Genomic DNA, 12,006 nt, shown 5'->3' on the forward strand with positions numbered 1-12,006 from the left:
AATAAGAGAGCCATGAAAATTAAGGAGGCTTAAAGCATCTCATATCCCAATAAAAGAAATGTAAGTTGTCTCTATTTCTTGCAGGTATGTATCATGTTGGAACGTCAAGCTATAAACATTTTCTTCCCGCCAATGCTTCTTTTCATGTTACTAGTGCGACCAAAGAGTGTCCTAGTGACCGGTCCCACCAAGGCCAAAGTAGTAGAGGTGTGTCGCTCATGCCAAAGTCGTAAATTATCCCTCAAGGGGAAGCCTAAATAGATTAACTAAAATTAAACATTTATCCTTTAAAGGAGGAACCTTGAATTTGCGAGAAAAGCGTGGGCCCAATCTCGCCAATGACATAAGGGTCAGAGGCCTAGCAGCACCACCTTGATGTCTCTAAAGCGATGGAATGGCCTACTACAATTCTTTTGGGTCAGATTTACCTCTGTAAAAGCCATAGCACTTCCTCATTCTTTATTAATTATGTACCCAATTATTACTAAAATAAATACAGCATAAGTAAGCAAATTGAAGACGAAGAAGTCAAGAGCTTTCAAGACTTTAAAAAAATAATCTTCCTTTCTTATCTGGTACAGGCATTCATCAGTAAGCGAGTATCGATGAGGCATTTCAAATGTTTTTGGACGATTTAATATAGAATTATTTGAATTTCAATTCACTATTCTTCCTCAGATAATGACTTGAGCATTTGAATGCTTATCCCGCAGGTCAGCCTTCTCTCTACTACACCGAAAATTCAGATCCACTATAATTCCCCATAACTATCCTTCTTTCTTCCATTTTTGATTTCACAACGAAACAATAATATTTATCTCAACTAAAATTAAATATTTATTTGTCATGTTATAATAATTTAAAGTATGCTAAAGAACTCAACTTTTTCCAGTAATTTTGTTCATTTTTTTAATACATCAAATAAGTGGTGAAACACTATGATAGCCAATCAAATTCAATATATCCAAGAATTTCTCAAATCCATATTCTTTTTCACAACTCCAAAGTACAGCTCATTATATATTTTTGAAATAATTTCATAAAACTACACTGTACTTTCATCAATACTAGTTTCTTAACTTATATGTTAAAAATAAATAGATAGACATTTAATTTTAGATTGAGATAGTAAGAAATGATTCCACTTTATATTTATGTTTTTTGTTAGAGCACAAAAGGTAGGTACTTTAACAAAGAATAGCAACACATCACACACATGTATATGTATGTATAGTCGATAGAGAGAGAAAGAGAGAGAGCATCTGCAGGTTGATATGGGCAACTAATATATTACTGGGTTTAGTAGTACAGCTATATAGCTTCCATATAGGAGACAGCTTGACGGCTTAGAATTGAAATGATAAATGTTAGAAAAAAATTGAAATAATTTATATGATAACTTCATTTTTTAGGAAATAATAGAGTACAAGACAAAAGGAAAATAATTCATTGCCTGAAAAATAAAAATGATGAATGTGTTATTCTGAAACAACCCGTGTTCAGCTGCCACCACACAAAACAGACAGATACTATTTCCAGGTAAATACAAATTGAGGGGGCCATTTTTCTCTTCTACGCTTTACCATAAACTATGCCACTACTCTCTTTTTTTTTTTACTGCAGTTAAACCCGACCATATCATCAATATGGTAGAACACTAGTGTTGCACAATTCCATTTGTTTCTACTTCCCTAACTTAGATAGCTACCCAACACTTTTTTATTATAATATTTTTTTAGTTTTTTTTTGTCAAATATTAAATATAATATTTTTTTTTATAGTTGAAACAACTTCTTTACTTAATTTGGAAGGTATTTAGACATATTTTATGTGTTCGATGATAATTTGAGAATTTAAACAACGTGACTAATCTGATTCGTACTATGATTTACTCAAATCTCCACTGAACTGAAGTTCAACTATGATATATATATATATATATATATATATATATATATATATATATATATATATATATATATATATATATATATATACTTCTTAAAGAAGTTTGGAGAGTGTCAGGTGTGTTAATAAGATAAGCATTGAAGAATAAAAATAAACTCTTGAAACTTTAATAGGTTTATGAATTATTTCTCATATATATCTTATATTTCCTCAATTTTAATTGATACGTGACTTAATCACTCGTACTTAAATCTTAATAGTATAATTGAATTTTCGCACGGTAGGTCGACTTAAATTTTTCTTGAATGAGTTGGATTTTCATTGTCTCTTTTCGGTAATATGGTGGTTGTTCAGTAATTTATAATTTTTTGATTTTGTTGCGTCATTTTGGTTCTAGTTGTTGGATTTTTGTTTTTTTCTAATTGCTTAAGTGTAATATAGGTTTTTTTTTTTTATAATAGTTGTATTTTTAGATCTTCTTTATATTCTAATTAAAAATAAAATTAAAAAAATTAATCATATTGTGAAAATCTATCTATCTCTTTCTATTTTTTGGTTTGATAGTTTTATGAGTAGAATTTCACCCTTTAATTCAAGAAAAGTGGAATGATATACTTTCAAACTTGCTTCCCTACAAATTAATGCCACTTCAACTACTCTATGAACTTGATTGAAAATAAAAACCTATCTCACTCTATTAGATTCAATTTCCTTAGTTTTCAATAATTCATTCACCAGAAAGGTAATATGTAATAGCCAAAGAAGAAGAAAAATGCATTTCCTTAATTTATCTTGGAAAAAAATAAACGGATAGATTTTTTAATTTGATTTTTTTTGTTGCTAATTTTATCTTTTATAATAATGATATACTCTGTAGAAAAAAATCACAACATTAATAGAATTTGAAATGGTCAAAACTAAAATTAACATAAATGCTATTTAACTTACTAACAAGAGTGGTAAAGTAACAACAAAATATATTATAAAGCTTAATTTTAAATTAATCATAGGATAAAGGTTACAAGTGGAACTTTTACTTAACTATTACATCATTATATTATTGTCGCTAATGACGCTCCTCCATTGATCAATTTCTTCTTGGAAATATATTAATTATAATATTAACCTTAATTAGCCATGCAAATTAAACGGGGATGCATGCTCCTAGTTATACATACTAGCTACACATTGCTTTGCTTCCATTACCCAGTTGAGAAAAACATTGAGCTTGAATTTGTTGATGGGCTTGGGCTTTGATACGACCTTTGTCGAAAATAATCCGGGGGAGAAACCGCCACGGTCACCGATGATGAAGATTGAGTACCCGACTCCGGCGGAGATCCTTACAAAATATACAAAAATTAAAAATTAAAAAAATTAACCATCTTTTATTATTATTATTTTTCAAAAATAGAAAATAAAGCATGTAATATAGATCTATAATCATGATAATTTAATTAAGAATTTTACTTGTAGCAGCATTTTCCAAAGTGGTGTGAGATTTGTGAATTTCTTGAGTATTTGGGTGCTGAGTTTTTCTTCTGCGACGATTATGATCAGCTAATCTCTTTCTGCAGCTACGTTTTCCATTATCAAACTCAGAAAGAAGATGAAACCTGAAATGAAAAATAATAATATTTTTAGTTTCAGATAAAATAAAAAAAAAAAAAATAAATAAAGATGTTATATTTTTGAGACACAATGTAGTTTGTTGTTTGATTTGAATGGTACTAACTAAAAGCAGCAAAACAATGCAGTACGTAAGTAGCAAAACTGAAAAGAAAACAAACACATATGTATTTTAAGGGACACAAATACCCTCGGGATTTCCCCATGTACGGTCAACACAATCATTGTCAACTCTTCCCCCAAGGGTACTTTCGTCTTTTTCAAATCCCAACGTTCTCCCCTAGCCTCCAACACCTCTAGCTTTGTTGTGGTTAGTGTTTTATTGCATGCTTTTCCCCCACACGTTCAAACAGAGGACCTTTTCGTCTTTTTGATGAAAAATGTTTCGGTTTAATTAGCATGTAATTGAAGTTAAAACAAGTTTAGTAAGTGGTTATTGTTTAATTGCACTACTGGTGTAATAGAAGGAAAGACAAAAAACTGAAAAAGCATAGGGATATTTGAAATGGACGAAAATATCCTTGGAGTGAATGTTGTGATAAGAGAAATTCAGCTCAATGATTGATTACTTAAGGGGTATTCATGTCATTTCAAGAGCACAACCTGCTGCATTGCTGGCAGAATCGCTGAGTTAACCCAGCGGCTATGACGGTAGCTGCCTTGGAGTGAAACTCGCAAACCTTATGGCGGCGGTGGTAGTGCTTCGCCTGAGACAGATCAGCATTGCATCCTTCGGCCTGACACCTAGGCGAGTTGGAAGAACCATGTGAACCCGGTTCAGGCGGTCTAGACCGACGGTAGAGTCGGCTCACGAAGTCATCTTCGGAAGAGGAGAAGTAAGTACGGCCACCAAGGTTAAGGCCAATCCTCGAACCGACAAAGTCCATGGGCCTGTTAATATCCTCTGATTTCGGGACAAGAAGGAGTCCAGGCCCATGTCCATGCCCATGCCCACAGTTTTGAGGAAGTGGGTCTAGAGAAAGCAACGGATGCTGTGATGGTTGAGGTGGAGGATACGAGTTTGTTGAAGAGCCGCCATGGAAAGCCCGTGGGTCGAAGAAAGAGTGATGCATATGATGCTGCTGGGCTTGTGGGCTAAAGTGTTGTTGTTGCTGCTGATGGTGTTGGTGGCTGAAATCACAGTTGTTCATGTTGATGGCGGGCCCGGACCCGTTTAAGTAATTCTCGGATAGCATAGCTTGAGAAGCATAATGGTCGAAGATTTGACGGTGGGCTTGATCGGAAGCTGCGGCGGCGGAGTTATCTTCATTTCCGGTCAGCATGATGTTTGATGGGTTACCCCATTCATAGTCCAACATGTTTATCTATAGAAAACTAAACAAAAACATAATTATTATTATGATACACAAATAAGAAGTAAAAAAGAATAAAAATAGAAAGAAGAAAGCCCTAACCTAATATGCAGAAAAAGTAATGGTTGGAGTGAATGTTTATCTCATTTCTGAAAGAAAGACCACACTATAATGGCGTGTAGATTAAGTCTATTCTCTCTCTCTATACTAGTTTGTTTCAGAGAGAGTCTTTGTTTTTCTTTTTTCACACACTGCTATGCTAAATGGTTATGCGTTTAAAAGATCTCACTTTCACCCTAAAAAAGCTGAACCCTTTTGTCTCGTTGTTAATCTCTTTCTCTCACTACCAATAGAAAAGTTACTATTATTCTCTCTCTCTAGGTGAGTTAGGGAGTGAGTGTAGTATGAGTTTGAGGGAAACTCAGCTTATGAGGCGGCTTCTGCAGACAGTGGGTAATTGGTGGGTGATTCTGCTTGTACTATGGATATGCTTCCAAATCAATGGAAATTACTTTTTCACCTTGCTCTTTTTTTTTCTTCATTTTTCACCTAGATATATATTTTTTGAATGATAATCATATATATTATATATTGGGAAAAAAAAAAGTAGAGAATACAATGATAATCTATCATAATACAAAAATTTATATTAACACTTTGAGTTTTTAAGTAATATTTGTGAGTTTGAGTTTGAGAAAGAAAATGAAGAACTTTAGAATAAGATAATATATAGAAAAATGTTTTTTAAATATTTATTATTATAATAATAATTATTATTATTGTTTATTATTATTATTATTATTATTATTATTATTATTATTATTATAATTTTCAAAAACTTTATATGAAAATTTTCCATAAACATTATTTTTGTTTTACAGATTTTATTTTATGGAAAAAAAACCTCTTATTTAAATTAAAAAGTCATCATTTCTTCATTTTTATATTTCTCATTTCTTTTATCTAAAATCTTATATTTTCATTTTTTTCCTTTCATTTTAATTTTACACCACCCATTTTATTATCCCTATTCATTTACCTTTTTTCTCTCCCATAGAGAAAGTAATATTATTTGAGTTATATAGAACATAAAAAGTCCACGTGGATTCGATCTTTAGTTTGCCATGTTCAAGGATTTAGCTTATTCTGATATACCTAACTTTCATTGGTACTTATCTCATTCTTTTTATATTGATTTTTGTTTTTGTAAGGCCAAGAAGTTTAATAAATGGTCTAATAAGACCAGTGTTCATAATAAAGAAGGTCTCAAACTGCTCTGAATATCGAGGACTGTCGAAGAGCATTGAACAAGAAAATTTGGAAGACACATAAAGAGGAAAGAGAATCTTTATATCTCAGACATAAACATTTTAATCCTAAAAATATCTCTCTGATAATTATTAATTTGGATGTCAAAAAGTGTTTACATTTATTACTCTCAATGCCATGCAACCAACAACTCAAGCCAATTTCTTAAATCAAAATACACCATCATGCAAATCTAAGCATCATGAAGATGGGGGGCTAGGTGTAAAAGATTTGGAATTATTCAATATGGCGCTACTAACAAAATGGTTATGGAGGATATTGAATGATCATGAGCCAATTTGGAAAGGGATTTTAGAGGCAAGGTATGGAATCTTTCATGAAAGGATACTGTTCAAGAGAAAGTTTGGTAACAAAGCATTGGAGTCAATTTGGTGGAGAGACTTGATAAAAATTGGAGATAATAGGGAGGCTACAGGTTTTACAAAGTAGCTATCGATCAAACTCGGTGATGGACTAAAGGTGCCTTTTTGGACTAAACGTTGGATTGGTCAGAGCCCGTTATGTGATACATTCCCATTGTTGTTCCAAGTCGTGGAAAATAAGAAGGCACCTTTACTTGACCAGGCACCTTACCTTGACCATCTTCGCACTCTCCTCATATTTGAACAGGGTTTTTTAAGGTGATGTAGCCCTTTACCTACACTTGTTCACCGGAAAAACCAACTAGAGAGCCTTATAAAGCTTAGATATCTTTTGGATTTAGGAGGAGCCTTTAAAGGTGTCCTAATAAATAGTGTCTGCAAAACTCCCTTGGTCGATTAACTCACGCTTGATTTCTCAATCATCACACCTTATGGTTATGACAATGGAATCTTTGTCATGGGGATAGATTTCAGCAGCGTCCTTCCCTGAGATGGTGATATCAGACTCTAGAGTTTCCTTCATTCCTAAATTAGGGCTAGCGGGTGAGCCTTCTACGACCATGACTTTGCGAGCATATCTTCTACGAGAGGAACTGGTTTCTCTGCCCCCAATGAACCCTTCTGCTATAATGTTAAGGGTATGACACACAAGCATGTCTTCACCTCCTTCACATGGATCCATGTTTTTCTTGGATATAGGGCTATTGGCAAGATCTCTCCCTCGAGATATAGAGCTTCTTGGTGATTGGTGAGAGCAACCTCAAATGTATTTTTCAAATGACCTTCTTATATTATGAGCTTATTCTCCTTCTTGAATTGGTAACAGTCTTATGCATGGTGGCCGTTAACCTCTGTTGAACTCAGGTCCCATAATGTCAAACTTGGGGGTCGAATAAGGAGCAATATCATGGGCATGAAGTCCTCTATAGGCCTTCCACTCTTCTTGAAAGTCGCTTTGTCCCTAACAGACGAGGTGAAATGGGTCATGGTTTGTTGTTGTGGATCTATGTGCTTGTAGGTATAAAGTTGAAAATCCTGCAAATGATCCATAAGAAGTTTTGATGATGACAACAAAGATTAAAGTCGGTGGCAGTAACTTTCAACCTTAACAATGGTAACCTAATCAGAGAAATATCTCATGCCTCATCAACCAAAAGACTCTAGATCAAAGTGCTTGCATGATCAAAATCAATCCATCAAAGAATCTTGAAGCCTTAGATAAAAGTGTGAAAACTCGCCAAGTCATATTAGTTAGTTTGTCTGAGTGACTCAAGTTTTGTAAAAGTAAGGAATAACTCTTAAATACTAAGGTAACTCTCTCTCTCTTTCTCTCTCTCTCTCTCTCACACACACACACACACACACACACACACACACACACACCTCTTAAAACATCTTTTTCAAAAATATTTATCTTAAAAATCATTTTTTTAGGCCAAGTCATGTGATTAAGAAGTTGTCCAAAGATTTTTTTAACTAACCAATCAATTGGTAACTTGTGCCAATCGATTGACAAAACTTTTTTGAGCCAGCCAATCAATTGGAGAAGGGTTAGTCGAATAACTAAACAATTGTGACAACACCTTAATGACTTGCAATGACTCAATATCAAACATTTTCTATTTCGACATGGTAATAGATTAAAAATGATTTGGCTAATCGTTTGAAGAATTATGCCAATTGATTCACTCATCAATTTGACCCATGGATTATTTCCATTTCAAATCTTTCCAGCTCCTATGTAAAAGAGGCTTGCCTCCTCTTCATTTCACGCCACTTTCCAAAGCTTTACATTTTCTTTGAAATTTATCTATCTATTTTATTTCTTTCTCTCTCTAGAAACATTTTTAGTTCACTTAAAGTTGGCATTATGCTTTTGAGTGAAACCTTACTTGTGAGGAAGATTTTGTAAGTGGTTGTGTTATATTAGTTAGTTCTTGAGAGTTTGATTCTTGGAAGAAGATTAAGTTTGGTTCCTGAAATAAACTAGTAATAAAAATTTTGTTATTATTTATTGAGCTTTTCAGGAAAATGTTCCCTTTTGGTTACTGAGATCAGCCTAAAAATATCTAACAAGGTTCGTTAGCTTGGCTTATGGTAAAAAATATCTTTGGTTGAGGATAAGTCTATAAAATTATCAAGATAAAAGGTTTATAAGGTTTGTGGGCATAATCTCTAAAAGCTCAAAATTTATAGGCAAAATCTCAAGAAGACCTCTTGGAAACAGGACTAGACCAACGTTCGGCCAAACTTGGAACACTCTTTGGTGAAATCTTTGTAACCTTAACTCTCTTTATTTTTTATACTATTTACCATTTGTTTTATTTTCGTTTCCATATACTCTTAATGAAGCTATTAACATGATCTTAATTGAGAAAAGTACAAAAGTAATCAAAAAATTAAATACCACAATTCATCCTCTTGTGCTTGAAGTCACTTGACTTGTCCAACAAGTGGAATCATAACCTAACTCTTGTTAAGGACTAATCATCTCGGAAGGAAAAATGACTTCAAACCCTCTCTCTTTAATTGAGAATAATATATTTTGTGGAAATAGAAAATGAAGTTTTGTGGAAATAGAAAAATGACTTCAAACTATTCACTAAACAAACCCTTACTCTTTAATTGAGAATAATATATTTTGTTACAAAAAAGACTTGTCGATGATGAAGGAAATGACAAAAAAAACGTATCGCATTAAGATCCATAATTTTTAAAGATATAGAGTTAGAAGATAAAGAATGTTAAAGTTTCGTAATTTCAAAGAATTCCTAAAGCATGAAAAAGAAAACTCAAGGCTCCAAAAGGAAAGTGATGAAAGTTCCTCTTCCAATCTTACATGTCATCAATATGGAGATAAAGGGAAAATAATGCCAAACTCCTTAAAAACTAAAGAAGGAACTAATCTCAAAGAAAGTTCAGTAAATCTCAAAGAGAAGAAAAAAGAGGTGTTGTTTGTGTAGTTGAATTGGGTTAGTTTGGCTTTTGTGACGTAGAATTTGAAGGGATGGGGTAGAACAATGAGATAGAAGATGAAGACTATGAGGCCAGAGAGGATAATGAGTTTAATGAGAAGCCTCCAGAAGAAGCTGAAGAAATAGCTAAAACGGCTTCTGTCGTTCAATTGAGGTTGTATATCGGTCATGTTTACTGTGTTATAAGTAGTGCAAATATGACAAAGAAATTAAGGAATTATGAGAGAAAGGGACAATTGTTGTTTATTGTGAGATGTGGAATAAATGAATGGTGTGTTAGTATATATGGAAGAAAATGCATTGGGGAGAATCAAGGAAGAAGTGAACTTCTGTCTTATGGCAAACTATCAAGACGATGAGGTAACCTCTTAATTTTCTTATCAATTTTTTTTAGCATTTGTAAGAAGCTAACAAAATAAACGAGTAAATTAGAAAAAATTATATCTACCTCCAAAAATATTATCTCTTCATTTAAATTGAAAAATAAAAACTTGTTGGAAGAAATATAAAGTCTTAGAGAAAGCCTAAACAGTCAGAGTTTACAACTTCTCGCCTAATCCCTACTCAGTACAACTTCTACATAGAAATCAACATCTAGATATGAGAAACCGACATCTCACCTCCAATTACCGTAGTGATAAACAAACACTCCCAATCCCAGTTTCTGTTATAAAATAAGTCACAGCCTAGTGACAAAAACACATCACAAACTTGTGATTAAAGAAGACTACTCTTCCCGTAAAATATATTTAGTATTACTTCACAGCTTCAATTAAGAACAATACTTGATCTTACTTAAAATCTTCAATCAAGAATAATACTTTAATCAATGCTTAAAAGCTTAAAGAGTGAGAAGAACAACTTGACTAATAGTCAAGTAACAAACAGTTTACCACACTGTATCAAAAGATATGTGTCTGACTTGCACCCACTAAAGAGATTCTCAAAACTTCATACCCAATACTTCCCCTAATTTTACAATTGTGAAAGTTTTGAACACATTAGGAACCCTTGAGAGCTCACAAGCCCATGATCATCCCCGACCTCAAAGAGCCCACGAGCCAAAACTACACTCCTCATTAGGTAGGAGCTGAGATTGTGGAAAATTTGTTGTGCTCCTATAGACTTTACTTTTTAACATCCACATCAGCATGGAGATGGTCGTAGGCGAATTTGAGCCTGTCGAAGTCATTGGACCAAAATTTGAACTCATTAGATTGATCGTCACTCCTCTCACCGGGTCCTCGCACCAAAGCGATAACATCCAAGTCATTTTGATTAATATTGTCACTCATAACGGTTCGAGCCTTCTTGGGAGATGGTTATGGAGGTTCATCGGGAATAACTTGAGTGGACACGTCTTGTTTAAAAAGTTCCACTGAAGAGGACTTGGAGGTGGTTGTCTCTTTCCTCTTTATTAACCGAGTCTCAAGACTAGGGAGGTCGAATTTTTCTCGGATGACCCTCTAGTCCTTTCACGAGTAGCACGGGCCGCGACCAACAACCTTCTCTTCTCGGCCAAAGGCAAGTCGGTCATTTTGTCTGCAAAAAATAAAATTATATGGTTAAGGAGTATATAAGAACTAAAATAAGTCATCGTACATCAGATGAGAATAGTATTACCAAGGAACTCGAGGAGCTTCTCGTCAGGAACGGGAAGCAGTGTTTTAATTTTCATCATACGAAAGGAGTCTAGAACTCAAAGGGCATCACGTTCCACTTCGCTCAATTTATCGTAGGTGAAACCACAAATATGAATGGGGTCTCAGGTCTAGTAGTGGGGAAAGCGAGCATCTCCATCCGAGGCATAGAGGACTCGGGGACAAGTTGGTCCTCCCTTCACTCTCACAAACCGCTCCTCAAAACCCTTATAGTTACTAGTGTACGCCTGTAAAAAACTTCTTTGAGGAATATCGCTTACTTGGATCCAGCTACCTTTTTGTACTCCTTTTACTTCAAAGAAAGAGAAAAACAATCCTACGGTAGGTATGATCGCAATTGCCTCACACAATGTCTCGAATGCTTTTATAAAACCCCAGCTATTAGGGCATAACTGTGAGGGAGTCACGTTTACGGTCTTGAGTAGGTCCACTTTGAAATCTAAAAAAGGGACCTCCAGGACACTCCGATAGAAGTAAAAGAGCTTTTCCTTAGAGTTTGGAGGCCGAAGAGTACAAATTCGCTCTCCGGGTCCGCAGGGGTCCAACACCACATCATTCTCGTTATCGGTTGAGGATAAGCTTCTTAGGGAGCAAAACATCACAATTTCTATGTCGGTGCATAAACTTTGCTTGTAGCTCATAACTTCGTCATCAAAGGGAGTGGCGATCTGCATGATGAACTCTACCAAACATGACGAGGAAGAGGAGGAATCATAATCATTATAAATCTCATTCAAGAGTTGATTTGTTTATTCTCTATCGAAACTCCTCTCCATATCTCGTATGAACGAGTCCCTTAACTCTTTCCTCTCAGCGGCGCTGGTAGGTT

General features: G+C 34.3%; 1 protein-coding gene across 2 annotated transcripts; it reads right to left on the reverse strand.

The window, feature by feature from the left end:
- Window positions 1-2,888: 2,888 nt before the first annotated feature.
- On the reverse strand, window positions 2,889-5,258 carry LOC131617950 (squamosa promoter-binding-like protein 8). Of its 2 annotated transcripts, none has more exons than XM_058889221.1 (4): window positions 4,953-5,258; window positions 4,141-4,872; window positions 3,379-3,524; window positions 2,889-3,250 (listed from the first exon to the last, which is right to left on the reverse strand). In XM_058889221.1, the coding sequence occupies exons 2-4, from the start codon at window positions 4,854-4,856 to the stop codon at window positions 3,111-3,113; spliced, it is 1,002 nt and encodes a 333-aa protein (XP_058745204.1). In that variant the 5' UTR covers window positions 4,857-4,872; window positions 4,953-5,258; the 3' UTR covers window positions 2,889-3,110. The 2 variants fall into 2 exon arrangements, with proteins under 2 accessions (XP_058745204.1, XP_058745203.1); XM_058889220.1 differs by having other exon boundaries at window positions 4,141-4,862; window positions 4,953-5,257.
- Between the last annotated feature and the right edge of the window lie 6,748 nt (window positions 5,259-12,006).

Source organism: Vicia villosa, linkage group LG7, assembly GCF_029867415.1.
Source record: "Vicia villosa cultivar HV-30 ecotype Madison, WI linkage group LG7, Vvil1.0, whole genome shotgun sequence".
Classification (NCBI taxonomy): Eukaryota; Viridiplantae; Streptophyta; class Magnoliopsida; order Fabales; family Fabaceae; genus Vicia; species Vicia villosa.

Excerpts from the sequence above, each read along its gene's own strand:
- LOC131617950 (XM_058889221.1), bottom strand. The coding sequence starts at position 4,856 with ATGTTGGACTATGAATGGGGTAACCCATCAAACATCATGCTGACCGGA. Across the intron at positions 3,525-4,140 it reads TTCTGCCAGCAATGCAGCAG|GTTTCATCTTCTTTCTGAGT; the intron begins GTTGTGCTCTTG and ends TTTTCATTTCAG. Across the intron at positions 3,251-3,378 it reads TTTGGAAAATGCTGCTACAA|GATCTCCGCCGGAGTCGGGT; the intron begins GTAAAATTCTTA and ends ATATTTTGTAAG.